The sequence below is a fragment of the Paralichthys olivaceus genome, chromosome 5 (genome assembly GCF_024713975.1).
Source record: "Paralichthys olivaceus isolate ysfri-2021 chromosome 5, ASM2471397v2, whole genome shotgun sequence".
NCBI lineage: Eukaryota > Metazoa > Chordata > Actinopteri > Pleuronectiformes > Paralichthyidae > Paralichthys > Paralichthys olivaceus.
Genome location: NC_091097.1, coordinates 14,320,468 through 14,343,699, shown reverse-complemented (window position 1 = coordinate 14,343,699; position 23,232 = coordinate 14,320,468). Strand labels below are relative to the sequence as shown.

General features: G+C 44.4%; 1 protein-coding gene across 4 annotated transcripts; it reads right to left on the bottom strand.

Moving 5' to 3' along the window:
* Positions 1-72: 72 nt before the first annotated feature.
* On the bottom strand, positions 73-22,715 carry tex2 (testis expressed 2). 4 transcript variants are annotated; one of them, XR_011241102.1, is made up of 13 exons: positions 22,003-22,715; positions 20,636-20,724; positions 10,405-12,175; positions 8,858-9,058; positions 7,776-8,139; positions 6,505-6,806; positions 5,931-6,074; positions 5,712-5,811; positions 3,441-3,891; positions 3,156-3,278; positions 2,659-2,868; positions 1,961-2,081; positions 73-1,799 (listed from the first exon to the last, which is right to left on the bottom strand). XR_011241102.1 is itself a non-coding variant. In XM_069525218.1 (13 exons), the coding sequence occupies exons 3-13, from the start codon at positions 12,148-12,150 to the stop codon at positions 1,650-1,652; spliced, it is 3,576 nt and encodes a 1,191-aa protein (XP_069381319.1). In that variant the 5' UTR covers positions 12,151-12,175; positions 20,636-20,724; positions 22,003-22,715; the 3' UTR covers positions 73-1,649. The 4 variants fall into 4 exon arrangements, 2 of the variants coding, with proteins under 2 accessions (XP_069381319.1, XP_069381320.1); XR_011241101.1 differs by having other exon boundaries at positions 3,156-3,272; positions 3,754-3,891; XM_069525218.1 differs by having other exon boundaries at positions 3,156-3,272; positions 3,771-3,891.
* Positions 22,716-23,232: the final 517 nt, after the last annotated feature.

The following is a 23,232-nucleotide window of genomic DNA, read 5'->3' as shown; positions in this document are numbered from 1 at the left end:
GATCCTTTTAATGAGAATCTGGCATTGTGTTAATTTTCATCCTTTTCTGTCTTGATCACAAAGACACAGTTATTCTTTACAAGCAAAAGGTTTTATTGATCCACAACGATCAGAACCATGACATTCTGTGACATCACTGAACACAACAGCAATGTTTGATATTTTCACCACTGTGAAAATGAACACCAAAACTTGTGAAAACAAAGGGCATGTCTCATCAGACAAGTAATGGCACGACTTTTTTTAATCTCTATCCTCAAAACGATGCAACAAATGTGGTGGCTCACAATGGAGGAATGTTTATTTTTAAAGGCACTTTCTGCCTCATACACTTTGCCAACACACACATTTTAATGTAAAACATGTAAAGTAAAAAGTCACCTGGCAGGTTACACATTGCTGTTCTAGTTTATTGGTGTTATTCCTCTTTAATGTGTACAGTACAGAAATAACAGCAAATCAATTATTTAACAAAATTAGCTGGATGCCTGCAGACGTTAAATAATATGGCTAATATCCAGTTACTTATTCAAATAAAACAGGAAGAGCTGGTATGTTTCTGACTCTTTCTCTTGACATGACCACGAGAAGGGTTTCAGTCTCCTGCTGCTCCCTAGAAAAATATTCTTATGGATTTCCATCTGTAATTATCCAAAATTCAAGTGTACAATCAGTGGAGTGGCCTCGGCGTGAGCACGGGTTAATTATCCAATTGCTTATTTGTCACGCTAACCTCCAACAGGAGACTTCAAACAGGAATGAAAGATTGCTTTGGCAAGAAAAACAGAACATGAAAATAAGTATTGAAGCATGTTGCGTAGAAGCACGACGTCAGTGAATGAGATATTCCTGGAATGGGCTGGGGAGCTGCATTCCGATTTATACATTCATCAGACCTAGGCAATGTGTAGCTGCTGTGTTTGCTGATATATTTTAATTCACCCCATTAACATCAGTTTTAGCTCTACCCTATGTGACGCAGTAAAAAGCAAACAGGCTGTACGTCCATGGCGGATTCAAACTGTCTTAGTACTTCCTCTCACGGCGCCATTGATCTGTTTGCATATAGTAAGTACCAGGCAGCTGGCACAGGCAGCAGTGTGGATGGGTGATAAATGAATGTTGATAACCCTGTGAAATGTGCAGTTAAATAGACGCAGGGGCTCTCAGCACAGTCATCTCTACATTTCAGGGTTCTTCCCTCACTCAGACTTACACACTTGCCATCAGTGGCCTCAACAGCGACAGTAAACCGCTTGGTGGGAGAGGTTGCTCACAAAGTGGCAGCTGTACATCACAGGTATTATGGTTCTTCTGGTTGAATCAGATGGCTATTACTTGACCCACCACAACACTCTTATTCCATAAACAGCCTCAACGTGTATCTCATCAGAGAATGAATTATAATATTTGATGTCACACAAATAAAACAACTCTTTCGTGCTGCTCTCAGTGGCAACAAGTGATTGCGAGTTCGCCAGCACGTCCAGTTTTTGTGAGCGTGTCCACTGACATTTGCCACAATGAGACAGGGTTATGGGTAATAACATCGGGAGAGCTGGCCCAGCGGTTTCTGAGTGGGCTGGGGGACTTGTCATATTGCCACGGTGATAAAATTGTCCATCGGCTCACGCTTTGACCAGTAGTCTTCATATGTCAGAGACCTCAGACTCCTCAGGCTCTGGGTCCTTCAAGGCATCGTTTGTCACAGTAACCAAGTTGGCGTTTGAACGTGTGTCCATGGCAGAGTGCATTATGGGTAGCCACACGTCATCCATGTTTGGCATCACAAATATTTTCTGTGGGAGGCAGAGTAACAAGTAAAGTACTTGCAACAAGAAAAGGGAAAGAGAGAAACTGACATTTATTCACAGGCTATTGTGAGTGTCTGGGGATGGAGCAAAAACCATTGATTGAAATATGATATAAATGAGTCACATTAGATTATGTCTGTTCCTACCTGGAACTCCTGATTTAGTTTCTTCTCTATCCAGTCAGTCACGTGAACGAGAGTGACCTCCCTCTCACCAAGCTTAGGCCGCGCTTTCAGCTCCAGGTGAGGCGGACTCCGGAAACCATACCTGGTAACCACGAGGAAACGTTAATGGTAAAAGTTATATAATCTCATACAAGCTGAACTAGTATATTAACAGAAACATACGAAATGTTTCTATTTCTTTTACACAAGTGTTTATATTTGCTGGGTTTTAAGAGGTATAAATCAGTCTTCACAAACACAAAAAAAGAGAAATATCAGAAAATATATGAATAAAGTTGTGTAATAGAAATATATGTTTTCTTTCGATCATCAGATTTTCTTGGTGGCCCTTCAGGGGTCTTCACTTCCCGGTTGGGAGCCTCTGCCCTACATGCTGTCGACAGTTTCGTAATTAAGCTCATGTGCTAGCTCACAGGGATCATTTAATAATTTAATATTCCACATCTATAATGAAAATACATGCAGTGCACTTTTGCCCTCGTTCTCATGTTAAGTATATTTATCTCAGCAGTGATTAAAAAACGTTCTACTTTCATAGCATGCACGTCTGAATTTGCCCAGCAGAGTGCGCAGTGTTATTTTCTCAGCCCAGGATTCCCACACATTGACTCAGTGCATCCCTCACTCTTCAATGTACTCCTCCCTAGAAGTAAACATACCATATCCTGTCCGTGGGGGGAGGTGGGATGTTGACAGCCAGTGTCCCGCGGCACTCCTGCACCTCCACCGTGAGCAGCAGGGGCGTGTTGGACACCTCCTCCATCTTCTTCTTGATGAACTCTGTCTCTGTGGCCTTCTGGAAGTACTTCGACTTGGCTATCTTGTCCACAAAGCGCATGATCTTGCTGGGCCTGTGGCCTCCCACATAGCTACATGAGCAGAGGGATGGAAACGGAGGAGGCAAGGAGTGAGTCAGATTCATAATTTATTCATAGCAACATCTCTTGCCACTCAGCACCCACAACTCAGAGAGAGGGGAGGGGGTTGTGTGACTGGGTGTTACATTAAGTCAGCAGCGAGCTTTCAAACGTGTGGGACTGAGTGGGTAGGTGGACAGAAAGGGCAGAACATTCGGCTTCAACACATCAGTGTGACTTTATTTCTGCACGTTTTCCATTCAGATACGTGCTGATGTTGTAAAGACACATTTGCTCACCCCTCGCCTCCAGGCAGAATAGGTTTGTCGCTGACGAGTTCCTGGGGATCCTCCTCATCCGATGAGCCAGCGCTTGACGACTCCTCATCGCTGTCTGCCAGACAGTATGTTCTGGGCCTGAGTCTGTCACACACACACACACACGTGAACACACACTCCTAATGGTTTTACACAGAACCACTAAGAATCAAAACAAATTCCTATCAAAAACATCCCCACTGATATAATGATAATCGAGAACAAAATGTATTGTTTTGAGTAACAGAAGTCTATTTACAAACTCACCAGTTATTAGACAGATCCACAGTGAGCGTCCAGAGAGAGTGTAAGCACACAAAGATAAGAGATGAAGAGGCAAAAGAAAAATGGTTGGAGCTGTGAAAAATACAGATGTGACATCTAATATTGCTCAAGTGCAAATCTGTCCATTTAGCTCAGGGCTGTTTTGGTCAAAATAATCTTTCAAACATTTTATTTTGGTGCCATCACTGAGAATATACAGTTCTATAAGGCAATAATAATAACAACCACAGAGGGGTTAAAACCCTGAAAGACATTTTTAAAAATCAGGCTCAGTTTTATAAGCTGCATTATATACAATTTACTGAATGTAACCATTCTTTCCCGTGCTCCCCGAGTCCCTCGCCCTCCTTCCCCAGTCGGGCCAGGTTCATCTTGGTCTCCAGTGTCATGAGGAAGGAGCCTGTGTAGGAGACCTCCAGATCAAACCATAGACCTGGATGGAAAATGAGAGGTGACACAGAGATATAAATATATATAGACTTTCAAAATCAAAATACAAAAGAATTACAAACCCTGAAGGATAAACTTATTGTGAATAAACAAGGATCTCCTGCCTGGGGCCTGACCCCCTGCAGAGCTGCCTCCTCACTTCCTGTGTACGCATCACAACTGGAGAATCAATCAGAATTTGATCCCCCTGCTGTTTGAATGAATCCTGACCCCCCACAACTGATCATTATTTCTCTGCCTCCTCGCTCCTTCCTCCTCTTCATTTTTTCAACTCTCCATAAACACTCAGTGATCTGATTGTGTGTGTCAGCAGCGTCACAGAGAAGCTCAATGTCAGTCATAAGTCAGATCATGTCAGACAGTGTCTCTTTGTCCCTTACTAGAACAGGAGAAAGAATTTTAGAGGAGGGAACGTATCCAGACCACTCATATATCCACGTGCACTTATACATAGAACTGGGAAATATATAACTACAAATATTATTATTATTACATATTCGATGAGGAAGTTATGTTTCACCCCAGAACTCATACAATTTTGTGGTGGATCCAAACAAAGGGGTGGATCACTTTCTTTGACATCATGAGACAGGGCTTTTATTTCATTCTTTATACATTTTCACTAATTTCCAAGGAATCATACACGGATCTTGATGAAAAAAGGCAGATTTACGGGACTGATATCCATGAGATTGTGCAAATGTAAGGGTGCACCACACCTCTGCCCCAGTGTGAGCTGGGATTGGCTCCAGCAGGTATAGATAATGGATGGATGTTTAATTGGGTACACCACACTACTATTATACATTAGATATTTACTTTATCTGTATGTCCGCTGTGTGTGTGTGTACATAATTTGGTATTTCATCTCATCATTTGTTTTTAGTAACCTACTTTACATGAATGTAAAAGAAGAAGAAAGTAAAACAATAAAAGAATGTAATGAATAAAATGACAAGTTATTAAATATCAAGGTCTGGAATTATACAGTGAATCATATGGGCCCTGTTTGGTTAATGCAGGTTTACAGTGCAGCACTTCTTCCTCAGGACTCATTATGCACTGCTGTTCAACTGCTGATGCTTCGTGGGTATATCTGTGGGTGTGTAGGTTCAGACAGAACACATTAATGAGCATCGCAGACTTAGCCATGAAATGCGGTTGACGGGAGAATGACTCATGACCGGCTCCAACAAATGAAAAGAAATAGGTAAAGCCTTTTCTCCGGCATCCTTAAACACGACGTCGGAGTAGACAAAACCATCTTAAGACAAAATGAACAGTGCAGATATGGAAACCTGCACATTATATAAATAATCATTTAAGAAACAAATACCACACATGTCCCTCTTCTTTTCCCCTTCATTCACTTCTTATGTCTCATTTTCTCTCCAAACCAGCCACATCCATAAGAACTCACATGCTCTAAATCTCTGCATTGTCTCCGTGTGCTGAACTAGTCCCTTTGTTGGGGCTCAAGACAGGCGGCAGTGAGTCAGTGCCTCAGTAATGGATGAGGGGGACCCAAGACGTGAAGTTTAATTACTGTGGTTTAATAGAGCGAGGCGTGCAGAGCGGCCGCACGCCAGAGGAGAGAAGGGGTACAGGGGTGGATGGTCCAGAAAGATGGAGATGTGGTGGGAAAGGAGGCAGATGGATAGATTGAGACGGAAAGTAAGATGGGAGCTTATCTTGCTTAAATGACACAAAGGCAACTTATAAACAGCCTAGGTTAAAATGGAGGAAAGGTAATACATCTCTATGGCAGACCGCCAGGATAGTCTGTGAAAAGCATGATCCTACCTTGGTGGTCCACTGAGGGTTTGGAGGCTTGGAGAATCTTAGGGATGGACAAGCCCATGTCCAGCTCTGTCAAAGTCAACTCATTCATTACGTACGGCAGCTGGAACACAAGAGACACAACTGAGGCATGAATACAGACGACAGAGACACACAGTTATGGCTTGACCGTACTGGAAATTCATTATAGCTAGTATAATTCATACTTGAATCAGTACCCACCCTGATTTTACTGAGCTTCATTTGGATCTTTTTGGAGACCACGTTGGCCCAGTACTTCTCTCCCAGGAAGTCCCAAAATATCCTCCCCAGAAAAGCATTGACCCAGGCCTCAGGCTCCACAGTCTCTTCTGAACTCCTGCGTAACTGAAGGAGAGACATACAGGTATGTACTGCAGCTTCACTTTTCTTGACTGTTGATTATTGGTTTTAGGTCACGTATGATAACAGTGACTATCTAGTGTCCGCTAGGCCTCTTTATATCACTGCCGCCTGATTACTATGTTTTGTGTTGGGCCCTTCCCCTGGTAAAATGATTCAGGAATATGTGGCCAATCTTCACAACAGCTTTTTCTCTCTGGACATTTTCAGAAGTTCATGCCTGGAAACTGCTCATCTGTATCTGTGCTCCAGAAATTTAAAATCATCAGAACAGCAATACAAACAAAACAGGGTTCCATTCAGAAAAAACACATAGTGCTATTGGTAGTCAAAAACTCCACATGGCACCTTTGAGTGACCATGGACTGGACTTACTTAATCTTTGTTGAGTTGTGTGCCCATGTCTTGCTCATACCTTTTTAGTAGTTTGGGGGCTGCTCTCAGGGCTGTTCCCGGGGCTGTCAGTGGCAGTCGGGCTCCTCTGTGGTGCTTGGGGGTTGACGTATTTGGCCATGTAGACATTATAGTCCAACAGCATCTTCTGCTTCACCCCTCCGGTGAAGCCACAGGAGGGAGCCGTGGAGGAGGAGGAGGCTGTGTCTCTTTGACGTGACTGTGGGAGCTCCTCCATGCTTCCCCTGCTGCTGCTCCTGCCGTCGGTCTCCGGGCCTCCGCCAGACTGGGTGCTGCTGCTGCGGCTGTGGGAGGTCAGGAAGGCTAGAGGGGGTGGGGGTAGCAGGATGAGAAAAGTAAAGGGAGGTTAAGTTTTCAGTGTGTAAGATTTATTTTTTTTACCCTAGAAAGGGCCCTTTTATATCTAGATACTTTACATCTACATTGGGAGCAGGTCCTCTCTACTGAGGTCACCATGTTGCAGTAGTCCAGACTGGGCAAACTAAACATCGTTTGAGTTTTTATGACAACTGAAGGATACAACAGGTTCTCTTTCATGTTTGGAAGGAAGAGGGTGAGGTGAGGGATATTTAACTGCAACATGCAAATTCCCCACTAGTTGTCACTAAATTCTACCCACTGAACCTTTAATGTGATATAATTCTGCATCAACATTATCAATGACTTTAATTAATAACTAATAATCTGAAAAACGTGAAAGCAATGCATTTTGTGTAGTCTTGGATAGTTGGCATCTAATCTCCTTTGTATTCATATCTCAGTGCAAATCTCTTAATCATTATGCTTTCAAGTTGATGTCACGCAGCATCCTGTGAGTCACATTATCTGAAATCGTCATTTTCAACATAACTGCTGTGCGTATCCACAAAACAGCTCGATGCTCAAATCATTTTCTCGGTAATCCTGTTCACCCTGCACTGCCTTTTATCACTGGACCCACACAGTGCCAGTGTTTCCCTTTGAATTGGCCCTTATCCTCACAGGCTTATGTTCCACAGCGGAGACCAGCACTATAATATGCTGCCTCTCTGTGCATGTAATCCTGCTGACCCATTCACACTCATCTGTTCACTCCGTTAAGGGGGGTTGCCGGTCCCTAAGCTGGGGCTTATGCACAGATCTGATGGTTGTGCAGTTACAAACTCAAGAGAATGGATATTCTGACAGAGTGATGTGTCTGTGGAATCAAAGTGTGCGTGACAGATTCAGGCATTTACAGTACTGTTTGAATCTTGATGTGAGATACTATGCACAGCTCAGTCACAAACTCACCACTCTTGCAGATGCTAGGCAGACCGACACCTCTCCAATCTGACTTTGTGCGGGACGCCATGAGAAATCTCCGGAACCACTCCTCCTTCTCCCGGCCCGTCCTCCCAAACAGGTAGATTGTCAGATCCCCTCCTCCAGAAGCGGGTTTCTTGGGTTCCTCTGTTGATGCCGATCCTTCCACTTTCTCGCCTTTGTCTGTTCTTTCGAGCTTCTCACCCGGAGCTGTTGATTTGTCCTCCCCAGCTTCGAATCTCTCTCCCTGAGCCTTGGACATGAAGTCCTCCTGCTTGGCCAACTCAATGCAAATAGGGTACTTTTTATTCCAAACTCTCTTTCTAGCCAAACTCTGGGGCATCAGGTAGATCTACGGGGGCAAATAGAGCGAGTTCAAACAAATGCATTAAGTTGATGATGTTACAGTTTTCTATTGTTCTTCTTCTTGGGTTAGTAAAATGCCATATATTTAAATGGCAGTCCAACATCAACACTTTGTAGAGCACAGTAAAACTGTACAATGTGATACTCATGTGGGGTGGGAGACACATTTAATCTTGACTGTAAGCAGTAGAAATGCATGTTCAGAAACACCTTAAGTTTATCTGAAAAAATTAAAAACCAGCTTCTCTGAATGCAAAGGAGACAGATAATGGATCCATTCACAGTAGAATGACCTTTGCTCCATAACACACTGACATGAGAAATGTCTTCTTACTGTCCTGCCCTCAGATATGCAAAACCAATGAGTCAGCTCACCAAGACACAGCACACAGGGTCAGTGACCTGTGACATTCACTCCATGTTTATACACAGTGACTCTGAAAATGAATAGCTTTGTCACAGAACATGACTTATTAGCAAACATGCACTCAGGCAAAGCAAATGTGAGGGGACGTGTGCTTAATGTCACTATCTGTTTAGCTTATCATCAAGAACTCAAATATGCTGGACACACACACACACACACACACACACACACACACACACACACATTAATATCCTCTTTATATCTCTGTAAGTCTAGAACACAGTCATATTTTACAAGAAAAATGAAATGTCAACATCTCTCTACACCCAAGACCAACCTTGCTGTCAGTCAGGTCATAGATCTTCTGGCTGATGTAGGTGACATCAGGTTTAGGCTCATTGTGTGCGGCACGGCGGGAGATGTTCCGGTTTGGCTTGGACAGACGCAAGACGGAGCCCTCTAGACGGACGTAAACAGAGTGGGTCAGGGTGGCATGGTACATCTCCGGGTCATAGTTGTGGATCTCATTCATCCAGCCCTGAGAGATTGTAGGACGGAGGAGGGAAAGAGTTTTCATTAGCATCCAAACATCTGTTGCCAAAGCACATACACACATCAGACCCTCTGTACAACACCAAAGGATTTCTAATTACACCTTAACAACTTACACAACAAACTCAGCAGAGCACATACTTCTATCAAGGCCTAACTAGATCTGTGTTTTTATTTGAATCTGCACCAAGATGCATGCTCTCATACATAAACATCAGTCCCCTAAACATGCCGGATTTTTTTCATCAAGATCCAGTAATTATTCTCTAAGAGGAATCGTTGGAAAAATCTGTTGAAGAAAGTGAAAAAATAAATCCTGGAACTGCCCCCTAATCCAGATCTGCACCTAAATTGAATGGGTTCTTCCCAGGGTAATGCCCCACCCCTCCACAAAAAGGAAGACATGACGTCCTTGGTGGAGGTAAAGATAACGTGGGACATCTGACAACCAGAGTCATTTCTAACATTCTCTGGTCTGTTGTTCATATTTGAATATCACATTCTGTACGACTGCAGTCAGAGCTCCTCTTTTGGAACAGCTGTGGTCTGTAGCCATGAGGCTCTCCTGTAGAACATCTTGCTCCCCACAAACACACAACTACACATGCTTATATAACTCACTCAAACTGCTAATTATTACAGAGTGAGGTGCGAGGTGGTGAGGTGCGGACAGGGTGAAAATATGGAGCTGCTCTCATCTCATAGTTTGTTTCAAAATGAAACTGTGGCCATAACAGGAGGAGAAGTGTAATAAATCTGCAGCACGATGTTGCTGGTCCCCATGAAGCAGGGTTTAATTCTTCTACCTTGTCAGTCCCGATGGATGCTCTGTGAGCAGAGCCAATTCAATTGCAGCAAGAAGGGAAATTTCCCATGGTGTGAAAGGTTCTTAAAATGACAGAACAGAAAAATTATAGTTCAAAGATGCAAAAGAAAAACTTATTGCTGGATGAAAACTTTAATTTAGTAAATAGCCCCCACAAATTGCACACACTCATGCAAATCAGTCCCCCAAACATGCCTGATTTGAGCTCTGAACTATTCTCTGAGAAATCAGTGAAAAAAAAAATCTCTCAAATTGAATGGGCTTTTCCCTGGACCATACTGCATGCCTCCATCCAAGTTTCATGGAAAACAAACATACAAACCAACAAACAAAAGGACAGGATGGAAGACAGCCTCCTTTGCAGAGGTAATAAATGCAGTGCAACTAAGCCATCAAGGTTAAATCTTAATTTACCTTAATGGGAGCAACAGTGTCTCAATGAGTTGAATGAATTTAAAGTTAAAAGCCTTATAACAATTGGCCATCCATGCTTTGCTTTTTCTCACCTTGAATATTGCTGGTTCTTTTATATCCAACTGGGCCACGTTCCAGTATCCTACCCCCCCCCTCCCTCGTCTCGTGCCTGATGAGGAGTGGCGAGGAGAGGACAGCCAGAGGACCAGCAGGGCCAACATGAACCCGGCTGCTATCCCATGCACCACTGCAGATACACAGGGTGGCACAGGAAGGACTAAGTACCAGTACAACAACTGTGTTAAGAAGATGAGTCCAGTCACAGGCACAGTGTCCAACTCCTCCTCCGCTTTCTCCTCCTCCTCAGCATCGAGTTCGCTGCACAAAACAGTGCTACCAGCGTGGGGATGTCGGGACCCTGCACATTCCCCATCTGGTGTCTCAGTACCAGCACTTAACTCAAAGTCTTCACTGTACAGTTCACAGAAGTCCTCGTCTTCCTGTCGAGCAACCAGGGCTGACATAGAGCAGCGACCCAGAGTGAGAGACGGAGACTTGTGGAAAGTGGACGAGGAGGCCTGGGTGGGGGCTGGAGCTGGTGTCAGTGATGGGAAGGAGAAAAAAACTGAGTCTGGGCCTTTGCCTGTGGGTGTCTCGTCCTCTTCTTCCCCTTCCGTCCCTTCCTCCTCCTTGATGCTGTAGTTGCTTGTACCCTCTGCATGTCCATTTACTGCTGTCACTGCACTCAGCTCGGACGCACTGGAGGAAAGAAATTTGGCGCGATGAGTGGTGCTTCCACCTGTTCCCAAGCCAGACTCATCCCCGATGATCTTACTAAAAAGCTGCAGGGGGTCTGACATCACCTCTGATAGCCGCCGCTTGGTGTCTTCTATCTTGGCCTCCACCTCTTGGACTTTGAAGAAAGACCTACCATCTGGGGACATGATTGGGGAGGACGGGGCTGTTTTGGAGTCTCCACCTGCTTTAGTGACAATGACGGGGCTGGAGGAGAGACGAGGCTGAGAGAACTGCTTGAAGAGCTGCATGTTGCGGGGTGGAGGCCGATGGGATGACTGAGTTTGCTGTGGTTGCTGATGCAGATAGATAGATGAAGATGAAGATTCGGCCTTTGAAGTGTCCGTGGATAGAGACTTAACAAAAGATTTCATTAAGTGTCGGTGTCGTGCATGGGGGGGTGTGACAGTGGTGGCAGTTGTGGATTCTCGAGATTCAACGTCATTGGACAAAGACCTGACCAGGCTGAGAAAAGGCTTGGAGGACGACAGCGCTGCTGACTTACAAGGGGAGGAGGCGCCGGAGCTTGTGGACGGAGGATTAGCTGTGGGTCGGTCAGAGGGCCAGGAGGAGCTGGTAGGTGGGCTTGAGCTCAGGTGGGAGTGGGTGGAGGTGGGGATAATAGTCATGGCTGCAGAGGGTGTGTGTGGCTGAGGGTCTGAGGGTTGCACAGACAGGGTGGTGGATGAAATAGGGAGCACAGCAGCTCCAGAGCAGGCTTCCGCTCCTGTGGCTTCAAACTGGAGCTCCTCCTTTGCCTCCAGGCCTGTGGTGACAGACTGGTCATCAGGTGGGCAAGGCCCAGAACCTTCTGGGCCTTGCAGTCCATCTGCCCCATCCAGCCCGAGTTTAGCTCCAACCGGTACCCCATAAAGCTCCTCTTCCTCATCGTCCTCCTCCTTCCCCAGGGCAGAGAAGTGGATGGTGATGGTGTCACGAGAGAGGGAGCGCTGCACCTGCAGCTTGGGTCCAGGGGCGTGACGAGGGGGAGGGGTGTCAGCATGCTGGCCACTTCCCCTGCTGCTGCTGCCCTGACTGCTCATCACCACCCTACACAGGGCTCACAGCCTGGGAGAGACAGATGGAGACAGGAGCAATTTACAGTTAATAACAACAGAAACATAAAAAATACTGATATGAAACTTCAGAGCAGGGAAAGGTGAGAAACTGTAGTGCAAATCAACATCATACACACACACATACACATACACATACACACTAGGAGAGAAAAGAACACACTCTGTCTATGCTAATGTGAGTGGACTGGACAGGTATGTCCACGCTCCCCGATCCATTAGCTCTCGCCTGTAGCTGACAGACTCACTCGCAGGTCTGGCCTTTCTCTGTCTTTCCTGCACCCATACTAATTCACTTATGCACCCCCACTATGGCAACATGATTAATGGGTTACCTCAGAACATACACGACTCGGGGAAAGGGCCATCAACATTTCAGACTCCATCCTCCACAGGGCGCAGACAGCAGATGACTAAATGCTGTGGTGGTGAGTGAGAAAGTCGGCTTTAAAAATGTTTTCTAGCTTATAGGAGCAGTAAAACAGAATGGGTCAGCAGAGTTGTGGGCAATTAAACCAAAACAATGTACTGAAAGATGCTACAGTCTTCTGCAGAGATGAAGCAGACTGCCGAGTCTGGTGACAGTTTAATGAAGGTTTGTTATTTTTATTTTATTATTTATACTTATTACTCATTTATATCTATAGCTTAAGCATTGTTCCCATACTGCCCATTTTATGTCTTGCCTCTGTCTTTGAGTAAATACATTTTCTATATTTATATTTGTTACTGTTGGACCCTAAAAACATAAACATGTGGACACAAAGCTTCCTTCCCCCAGCCGGGCCTAACAGTATGCAGGAGATAATCACACAACAAAGTAGCTGTTCAGCTTCGGTGATCATAGGAACGAAGTGTGTGTGGTTCAGCCTCAACAAAGCAGAACCAAAGTCATTCATCATGCGGGGATTCCACTGAACAAGGCCTCACGCTGTTACACAGTTAGTGTGCCTGTTTATTCTTCCACATCAGATAGACTTCATCATCCCTGGTTAGTATTATCAAACACACACACACACTCATTTACATGCTTTGTTTTCTCAGACTTTCAGCTGTGAAGGACGGACAGAGGGAAAAACAAGAGCGGTTAGCAAGTGTGATTGTCTGCGTTTCTGAGAAAGCCTCAGCTCCCCTTGGGGCTCTCTGGTTGGCACCACAGCTCCAGACATTGTATTTGCTGTGATTGAATAACAGAGCATTTGACTTTCCCAGGCAGCCATTCACTCGGCTGTGCTACAATGGGTTTTTGTGCTTGTTCTGTTGAGTATAAGTGTGTGGTGGTGGTGGTGTGTGTGTGTGTGTGTGTGTGTGTGTGTGTGTGTGTGTGTGTGTGTGTGTGTGTGTGTGTGTGTGTGTGTTGTGCAATGGCTGTGCTAGGGGCAGAAGGAATGAAAACAATAAAAAAGAGAGAGAAGGAGGAAATAGCAACAAAAAGAAGACAGATGAGGAGCCATGGGAGGGGGGGGGGGGGTATATAGAGACCTTTCAGATATGATATGGAATTCACTTGAAGTCAGCAGAAAGGCACGGAGAGGAGAGGGTAAATAAATGAGTGGGGAGAAAGAGTCATTTAGATGCAAGTGGTTGTTGTCGTTATTAAAGCCTGAAGGACGGATAAAGATATTGTGGAGGTCGACAAGGTGATCAGAGAGAGATGGTTCCAAGTTTTCCATTGGTCAGCTTCAAGGAGGAAGCGGTCAAACCACAAAAGTAAAATAAAAAAAATTATCTATTCATTTCTTTGCCTGAATCTACGCATCAAAAAAAGACCAGGCAGTGTACAAGAGCTGAAACACAGATGCCACACTGGAAAGATGGTTAGTGCTTATTAGGTTGACTAAAGCGCAGCGTGTAGTGTTTGCTGACACGCCCATAGTTTCAGTTATTTCCTCTCAATGCACCATTAACAGCTGTGTGTTTGTTTTTGCTTCTTCTACATGAGAGGAGAGGAAAGGAGAAGAGAGGAGAGGAGAGGAGAGGAGAGGAGGAGTCTGGCATAGAGACAAGACTCATCCAATTAATCAAAGCGAGCAGGGCCACTCTAATCAGCTAAAGCCAGCACCATGGGAGACTACAGAGAAGAGGAGGGAGGTTAAAAGCAGCCGGGTGAAAGAATAATATGAGAGGGTGAACAGACAGAAAAGACAAAGGGAGCAGGGAGCAAAGTTGGCAAGGGAACATGAAGAGAATAGAAGAAAAAACGGCACAGAAAAGCTTTGCACCGAGTGTCTTCTATGTTAAAAGTGTTTTAGTTGTATCATCCAAAATATTTCCACATCTAAAATCTCTCCCCACCCAAATGTCCTGCTTCTGCTTGAAATACACCAACACCATTAACGTGTACTCGTCTCCTTGAAGAAAACACATAAGGAAGGAGGAGTGGTGAAGAGAAGGAAGCTCAGAGCGAGAGATGGAGATGTATTTATGGTCCGGAGTTTGTGCAGCCTTCAGCATCTTGTGTCTCTCTTCCCTTAACTGAATGAACTGAAAAACTAATTGACTCTATTTCCCTTACTCTATTAATTGATTCCACAACCCCTTTTAAAACCAAGCAGTTCCATCGCAGCTAAAACCACATCAGCTGACACACTGGGCCTGACAGGTGCTGCAGCAGGTTTCATATGTGTCTACTCTTCAGTCTCGTTCTTTATTTTTCTCTGACAGACACTCACCTGCTCTGCCTTCTCCTCTCTCTGCATTTGATGGACGGACAGATTCTGAACTGTCACACACCCTGACAAATATCCCCTGTCCCGAGCTGGAGGGATGTGTGTGTGTGTGTGTGTGTGTGTGTGTGTGAGAGAGCGTGTGTGTGTGTGTGTATCCCCTTTCATTACCTGTGAGGACCCATTGTCACACGACAGCAGAAACTGCAGATAGATTTTAACATTTAGGATTATTGTTGAAATATCCTTATTCAGGTCCAAGAAGCTACAGCCTGGCAACGCCCAGTTACCTCAGCTTAGCACAAAGACTGGAAACAGAGGCAAACAGCTAGCCTGGATGGCTTTGACCAAAAGTCAAAAACTGTAAGATGACATTTTGCTGTTTTACAGCCGCACTTATTTCTTGGTCAGATTAAGTGGCAGAGGAAATCTGACTGTGTCTGTGTCTACCGACGTGTTGCTGTACTTTGTTGTATTCAATAAAAATCTAAAACTACTTAACACCTCTTTAAACAACAGTGTGCTGATGTAATTTGACACATCAGCAGGTGTCTGGGACAACTTCGACATGACGTCTGCTGAGGAGGGATGTTAACTGGGCGCGCTAAGTTCCTTCAACAGAACACATAAAAAAAGAAAGCGTGAAAACGAAATGAGGGCTAGCGGCAGGAGCATGGTGAGCGGATGACTGCGTGAAAAATGGGTCAGGAGGCAAAACGGAGACCAAGTCCAGTAAAAAGCGAGTCAGCAAGGCATTAAAAAGGGGGATGGTGACAGGGGGAAGATAGATTAGGCGAGACAGTGAGATGGGAGATGAACGCAGGATGTGCAGGGAGAGGAAGAGGCTGATGGAGCAGTCGATTGTCACTAACAGCCCCAAGACACATACATGCATAGAATCTTGAGTTTTCTCACTATCAAGTGAACATACACACACACACACACACTTGCACATAAGAAATTAAACCCGTGGTTGCATGATGCATGGAGCTGTCTGGATGGAGAAGGATGGAGTCAGGTAATGAGCGAAGAAGGGAGGGTTTGTTTCTTTCCTGCAGCACATAAACAGGTCACAGGAATCACACGTAGCGAACACACCCCAGAGTACAGGCTCCACTGGTCTCTCCAGGGCGCACAGGTCCCAGTCTTCACCAGCACCCTGGTTACACCACACACACATAAACAGGCAGACATACAACACTTTACAGAAGATAATGGAATTGAATATATATATATATATATACACAAGTGAGTGGATGGAAAAAAAGGGAGAAGTGATGAGAAACTAATATTGTCACAGGTTGTTTCTACAAAAAAATAGAAAAAAAGGATGAGACAAGAGAAAAGAAGAGGGGCACTGGAGAAAGAATGGAGAGATGGCAGGATCTTCACCACACCAACACAAGGCGATCTACCCTTTTCTCCTCACTACAGCTGTTAAAGAAACTCTGACCTGACTCTGACAGCGAGGAACCAACAGGAGCAGCAGTTCTTAAAATAGACCCAGTGGGTGGGTGGGGCTTAAAGGCCAAGGACAGAGCCTCCAGGGAGATGACTGACTTTCCAGGGGGAAAAGAGAATGTAAGCACAACTTTGTGAGGGTGGCTGCTCTTTCCACAGCAGCAACTGCAACACACAAGCCAGTGCACTAACAATTACTTTCATGACCAAACAATTTTTCTGCTATCAATTAAGATATCAATCAAATGTTAACAAAGATGAGAACCTTGGTTCTGTTCCAGTGTAAAAACACCCTCAGTGAACCAGCTCAAACTTACACTTAAGAATCTGTAAAAGACGGTTGAGGCAGGATATTTTGGCCACTTTGGCCTTAAAATATTTTTGAATGATTAACTAGTCATTTAAATTATTGTCAACTGTTAATTGTCAATTATTCTAATAAATGAATCATTAATTTAATCTATAGTTAGTAAAACATTTCACTATAATAGTTCAACAAATTGTACATGTGAAAACAGGATATCCTGTCCTACAGTATATATATCACATTATGTAGCGCAATGTTTTTAACATTGAATAGGAATCTATAATTTTGACTTTGAATTTCACAGCAGCCATCAGCTCTTCCAGAAGGGAACCTCCATCATATTGACAGTAAACACCACTGACTGCCTGACACTCGATATTAATGTGTGATGTGTCAATATGCCTCTTGGTCCAAAATCTATTTGCTCAACAGCAACAAACACATGCAAGCAAATCTCCAATTGCACACATCAAAACCGTGCACAGAAATCAACACAATGCTCTTTGAGTGCAGCATGGCGAGCTCAGGCAGCATCAGCGGAAACACTGATGCCAAGTGTGGCGGCTCTGAGGCGAGCAGCTGTCTCTTAAAGAAGAGGAGGAGAGGGAATAAAAACAACAATAAAGACAACAGCCAGGGAGCTGCTGTGCTGGATCAAACTGGTTTTCTTCACCTCTTCCCTCTCGCTCTCACTCTCTATAACCCAGAATCCACCGTCGACACGTCAAACATCAAGACTCACTGTTGGGAGGTTGCCATGCCAACAGTGAAGCTTTCATCATCTTCTGCGCTTATTCCTGCATTTCTGTTTGGCTGGGCAGCTCCTTCTCAACATACAGCCTACGTGTCCTATAGGTTTATGAAGTTAAGGGTAGCTCCTTCTCAACATACAGCCTACGTGTCCTATAGGTTTATGAAGTTAATGGAAGGGTTTGATGCGGCCAAATCTCTATTTGACAAATTAGAGATCAAACGGAGGATGAATGCACAATCCTGACTGAACACACAAAAAAATTATATATTAAGCAATTAATAATCTGTGTAAAAGCTGCTTTACAACCCACCACCAGCCAGAGGGTTTGGTATTGGTCATAATCCACCCAATAACATGATGAATGGAGCGATGAGAGGAGGGAGACATGGAGAAGAGTGACAGGGAAAGACAGAGAAACATCCCGTGTGGGTCTTTTTTACAGACAAAGTTTAATATTAGAAATGTGGTCCATAAGAGTTGGCTGATTTGTAATCAAAGGCCATAAAATGAAGACAGGGAGATAATTACCAGTGGCTATTAAGAGATAATATAATATTTAAAATTTGTGTTTGTGGGTTGCTGTTTGAAGTTGCATATATCCTTTGGTGAAAACTCTTTTAAATTAAATTTACATGAATGTCCTTACACTGTATTTACCCCAAGCGCCTCCTACTACAGAAATCTAGGACACTGAAAGCAGCTTTAAATATCTGATCCATTTAGTTTCCCCCCCACATCTTTGACAGCGATGTGCCAAACAATAGAAGCATCAGCACACAGACTGAGCAGAATTAGCATATTAGTTACATGGAATCACACAGGGTGGATTTCCGTCAGAGGTTCTGTGGAAACGTGTAATCAGCCTCTTGCTGAAGCTGCTTTCAGGCATGTGCTGTCCAAACATTTTCCTGAAACTTTCCAAAAGAGCTTTATGTGAGAATGCAAATGAGTTACTGAGTTACTTGCTCGGATATTTTTTGGTAACTTTCCCTAAAATGTCGTTGATGACGTTTCTAACACATGAAGAAACAGGAAGTATACAAATAACTGCCTGTACTGTACATTGCTTTTGACTTTGACACTGATTTTGCAGATATGTCCAAATACTTGTTGTGTTTTTGTCAATGCAACAATAACATAGTCTCTTCTCCCACCATCTTCATGTGCTCTAAACAAAACTACTAGATTTCAGAAAAAAAAAATCTAGTTTGTCTTTTTAATATGAGGCTAGGTAGTTCCCTGACACAGCTGGGGATTGTAGTTCTTGTGCATCAAAAGTGTAACAAAATTCTGTGAGCAATTCAAATCTCTGTGTGAGATCTAGTCAGCAACGACTTCCTTGTTTCTCTCTAATGTCAATTTCCTGTTTGGCGAGATAAGAAGACTGCACCTCACATCACCCTCTCTCTCTTTAGTGGAAGCACAAACAGGTGTATCCTCTGCAGATTCACGTATTACTCCAGCTGCAGCGAATCACCGCTTACAGCATAGCTCAGCTCTGGAGCCGAGTGTGTGCTCTGCTGGTGTGCTTTTATTAAATTCATATCCTGGTGAATAACTGGTCACACACACACACACACACACACACACACACACACACACACACACACACACACACACACACACACACACACAAAGCAGCGTCAGAAGCCATTAGCTGTGACACTTGTGGCTGCTCATCACAGTGACAACAGCCGCTGGCTGCTCTGCTAGCGTTCTCATTTATATTCACTGTTGTGTGTGATAAGGTGCATATGTACATTATGTGTTTGAATGCATTAAATACATTTGTGTATCCTTCCACATCAAAACATGATTCCATATAAATGATCTTGCCCACCAGTCTTTAGGCACTTTTTCACTTTCTGAAGCATTTAACGTTAGCAACACGTCCGTCTTCACTGTGCACCTCAGAACCTAGACACACAGCAGCACGTGGTCAGGCTGTGATGTCATTGTTTTTTGGAGAGTTGTTCCCCTTCAGCCACAACAGTGAGAGGGAGCAGTAAGACGGTGTTGGAATGGGTTGAGGTTCCACAAAACCAACTCAAGTTTCATCCATAACAACAACTGTTTCTTTATGAGTCTCACTTGTCCATGGGGGCATTGTTATTGAAAGAGGAGAGGAAGTTCCCCAAACTGCAGCCACAACGTTGGAGGCATAACTTTCACAAACTCACCTCATCATGAAACCACATGGTTTCAACATTGAAAAAGGGGAAATGTCAAATACATGTTTGCACCTTTATCTCCTGTCTCGTAAATAGAATTTGACAATGAAAGTGAAATTGTTGAGAGCAGATGTCATAACAAAATTCAAATTTTAATATTTAAGGAGAAGTTGTGGTTTGACAGCACCAAAGCAAAATTGACACATGCAAGTAACACGTTACTTCTCTGAACTGTAGCTGAGTTACATATACCATTTATGTTCTCCAAAATTATTAGTGCGTGTGTGTGTGTATAGAACAATTGAATTTTTTGTTTAGTTGTCCTTGACCAGAGCAAAGTGGATCCATAAGAGCGAACACATATATATGTATGCATCTACACTGACCCAGCATCTCGACCGATAAAAAAGAGGGAACATCTGGGTTGAGTGCTGACTCAGAGACGGCTCGCCAGATGCCCTCAAACTAAATTAATCTTAACTCAGAAGAAAATGTGAACTGCTTTTCAACTTGAGAGTTCACAGCCCGCGGCATGAACACACACACATGTAAACACAGATGCATGATTTAAACACACATCCCATCATATCCACTTATTGTGTCATTTTTTGTTCATATCTAGTTTTTATTTTCATATACTTCTCTATGGATCTCCAGTGTCAGTGTTCCAGAACGAAGGCCTTCTGACAGCCTCTTTTTTGTCACTCAAACAAAACCTTATTCAGATGGTACAGCTGCCACTGTTTGCTTTTGTCCTCACAGGAACATTTGTCTAATTAAGCTGGAGAAAGATCTTTGGACGTGTGTGTACAACACACACCTTTACATATCAGGGATGGAGCCACGTCAACAATGTCAAAGATGTGAATGAGGCCTGGGACTGAGTGAGAGTCGTCAAGATGGAGGGGACATGTGGGTGAGCAGTCAATTCAAGGCCATGAATCAATTCCAGCACTTCCCCCCTTACACACACACACACGGACACACACACACGGACACACACACACACACACACACACACACACACACACACGGACACACACACACACACACACACACACGCAAGGTCAAAGGAGGAGATGAGGAGTCTTACCTTGAGATTTTAGCGGCATTCAATCTCCTCCAGCAACACGACCTGCACTGACAAACACAGCACAGCCATGGATCAGGGTCCTAAAAAGTCTGGGGAAACAGAGACAGACATACATTTGTTTTAAAGGTGGACATAAAGTGTCTCACTGGCACTGAACACATCTTGTGCCACTGCTACTAGTATCATTATTTTCAAATTCCGCAGTTGCTTTCCTGGGGGTTAACAAGAAGTCAGTTGAGAGCTGATATTCATGTTGATAATGAAAGTAAAAATGATAGAAATGCCGAAAACAGAAATACAAGTGACGCGATAAACGATGCAAGAAAGGTACTAGAGAGACAAACTTGTTGTTCATTGTTGTGTAGTTCTCAATTTCTTTATTTGTGTTCTTCTTCAGTTATGACTTTCAAACTAGAGAATAAAAGTACTTCTATGGCATTTATTATCCGTATGTGCTTTTCAAAGTGTTTAACCTGAGCCAGGTCATAAAACAATGATAGCAATCATCACTTCGATCCAGGGTTAGTAGCATACAGGTCCTAGAATATGTTACATAAGTTGGTGTTATTTTAAATGCACTGGTATGGGCTCAGTACTCAGTATCAGCCGATACACGAAGTTTATCAGAATAGTATTGAAAGATCTCTGTTAGACATGAAACATTATCACTCACTATATTCTGACATAGGTTCTCGAAGGATTGTGCATCACTTTATGAACACATTTACACCCACAGTCACGCTACAGCTCCCTAACAAAAACAGTTCAGGTGAGGACACTGGGCAGAGAAGAGAAACAGTGAGTTCTGCCTGGAATAAAGAAAGGGATTTTGTTGTCATAGGGATGAAAGTGGAAGTGACTGTTGATCTTGTATGACTGTAATGCTTTGGGGCCTGCTATTAAAGAGGAGGAATCAGGCGAATGGAGGAGAAGTGGAGTGTTCACAGCAGGGGATGGGATAATGAGCTCAACAGATGCATCAGCCACCTACAGACAGCAACACTTCCTAGAATAAAACAGCTGCACGTTCATCAGCTGTGGTTGAAACTGGGAGGGCTGTTGTTCATGCATTTCTGTAATTAATAGGGAAACACACACAATATACTGTGACTATAGCATCCTCACAGCTCCATTTAACGTAGCTGCTGTGAGTGCAAGTGAACATCACAGCAGCTCTTCTGCTTTTCTTTACATTAAACACACATTTCAAGATGCTGCTCTTCCATCTCCATCCGCCCCTTTGTCCTCCACACATCTCTGCCCCGCTCCATGTCTGACAGAAGGCGGACTGTGATGCACCTGATCCACGGAGCACAAACAGCTGACACAGAAGACATCGCAAGTAAAAGATCAAATAATAATCTTACCGTAGTTATCGCATCTTCCCCCGCTGGTTGTTCGCTCTGCATCCAGGCTTTGTATCTGCGTAACGAGGAGGATCCCTGCGTGGTGCGCGTTTATCCGCAGCCCGGAGCCTGCCTGCACCGGAGCTCGGCGGGTAGCCCGGGGCTGGCTGGCGGGTTCTGTGGCCTGTGCACTCCGGAGAAGAGTCCGAGCAGACAGACAGCCCTGCAGCGATGAGACGCGACCCTGACTTCACGCCGCACAAATGCCCAACATCCGGGCGCGTATTGTTTTGGTGAATGGGAGCTGGTGAGCGCCACACCCCCCTTTACCTCAGCATCCGCACGGTGCCTGCAGCCGGAGCAGCCTCCACTCGTCGTCGGCGATCCGGTGATTCATGTTGCCTTATGTTGCAGCATTAGTGTGAAATGCGTCATGGCGTTGCAGTGCGCGGGTTCCCTTCTCACCCTGCCTCCCTTCAATGCAGGCTGCAGCATGTACACCGATGATCACACACGAAGTCAACGCAAAAGCATTCAATGATCGATTCTATGGGTCGATCCCAGGTGTTAATAAAACTGCAGTCTACACCTGGATCAGATCCACCAGGTGCACAGGATCCCCAGCAACGCACCCATCCAGAGCCCGGCCTGGTTCATTTCATCACGTCAGATTTTGCGTGGACAGGCTGCCACCTACAGGGCCGAGGCGATTGCGTCAGAGGAAAGTGTCCACGTGAGTCTCCACGAATATCACATTCACTTCCTCTTCTGTCCGATGACGTCAGCAGAGCGTGGCTTGCACGTCCCCTGCTTTCATTAGAGACAAGATTAAAGGGATAGTTCACCCGAAAAATGAAAATTCACTCATTGTCTACTCACCACTCTGCCAGTGGAGGGGTGGGTGAAGTGTCTGAGTCGAATAAACCTTTCCAAACAGTTTTTCCTTAGATGAAGTTTCACCATGCTCTTTATTCTGTCAGGAAACAGCTCAGAATCTTCTTCCTGAGCCCAAAAGAGGCAGGATGAAAAACCTGCAGACTGGGGAGGACATGGGAAACTGATGCATGGGTTCACAGCACCACCTTCAGGCCACAGTGAAAACTGGACACCAGTTGTTTTTGCTGCAAATGTTCTTACAGAACTCAAGAGTAGAGTCCGCTGACTGGTTGAAAGGAGCCACTGAATCTCTGGAGGACGGAGCTTCCTGTTTCTGACCTGGGTGCGATCACTCACTGATGCTCCAGGATGTGA

What these genes read in the sequence shown, in the direction of transcription:
- tex2 (XM_069525218.1), bottom strand. Translation starts at nt 12,150, where the DNA reads ATGAGCAGTCAGGGCAGCAGCAGCAGGGGAAGTGGCCAGCATGCTGAC. An exon ending in GCCTAGCATCTGCAAGAGTG is followed by an intron (nt 6,807 to 7,775) that starts GTGAGTTTGTGA and finishes CACCCCCTCTAG; the next exon opens with CCTTCCTGACCTCCCACAGC. An exon ending in ACCCTCAGTGGACCACCAAG is followed by an intron (nt 3,892 to 5,711) that starts GTAGGATCATGC and finishes TTTTCCATCCAG; the next exon opens with GTCTATGGTTTGATCTGGAG.